The following is a 795-nucleotide window of genomic DNA, read 5'->3' as shown; positions in this document are numbered from 1 at the left end:
ACCCACGGTGGATGTGGTGGCCCTGGGCCGCAGCAGTCTCCGCACTCTGAGCCGATGCAGCTTACTTTCTGCCAGTCCAGCTTCGGTTCGCTCCCTGGGCCGCTTCTCTTCAGCCTCAAGTCCACGGCCCCGAAGCCGCAACGCTTCCTCATCCAGTGACAACTGGAGCCACTCTCAGTCCTCCGAGACCATTGTGTCCGATGGGTCCACTCTCTCCTCTAAGGGGGGCTCCGAGGGCCAGCCGGAGGGCTCTGTAGCTAGCAATAATGTGGCCCCCCCTCCAGGGGGTAGTGGGAGAGGCTCCCCCAGCGGGGGTAGCACTGCTGAGGTCTCCGACACAGCCAGCATCCGAAGCAGTGGGCAGTTATCTGGCAGGAGTGTGTCCCTGCGTAAGATGAAACGGCCTCCTCCGCCTCCCCGCCGGACATACTCCCTCCATCAGCGGGGCTCAGTGGTGCCTGATGGGCCCTTGGGGTTGCCGCCCAAACCTGAGCGAAAGCAGCAGCCACAGCTGCCTCGCCCGCCCACCACAGGTGGGTCTTCAGGGGTAGGGGCAGTATCTTGTCCACCCAGCTCAGCGGGAACCTGGGGCTCTGGTTTGTCCCCAGGTGGCTCCAGACGTCCCCCACGTTCCCCGGAACGGACACTTTCACCTTCAAGTGGATACTCAAGCCAAAGTGGAACCCCTACTCTCCCTCCCAAGGGTCTGGCAGTTGCTCCTGCTTCCCCAGGCAGGGCTCAGCCCCCCAAACCAGATCGAGTGACATCCCTTCGATCTCCTGGGGCCTCCGTATC

At 63.3% G+C, this 795-nt stretch overlaps 1 protein-coding gene across 1 annotated transcript in view; it reads left to right on the top strand.

Annotated features, from left to right (window-relative positions):
- The window catches only part of Kiaa1522 (KIAA1522 ortholog), a 6,820-nt gene that overhangs the window by 3,989 nt on the left and 2,036 nt on the right, over positions 1 to 795 (top strand). Inside the window, 1 exon segment of the mRNA XM_031377028.1 lies at positions 1 to 790. This exon segment is cut by the window's left edge and continues 387 nt beyond it. Coding sequence (XP_031232888.1) covers positions 1 to 790 — 790 coding nt within the window.

This window comes from Mastomys coucha, unplaced genomic scaffold (assembly GCF_008632895.1).
Source record: "Mastomys coucha isolate ucsf_1 unplaced genomic scaffold, UCSF_Mcou_1 pScaffold18, whole genome shotgun sequence".
Taxonomy (NCBI): Eukaryota; Metazoa; Chordata; class Mammalia; order Rodentia; family Muridae; genus Mastomys; species Mastomys coucha.
Note: the sequence above shows the minus strand (reverse complement) of the source record. Positions and strands in the feature narration are given on the sequence as shown.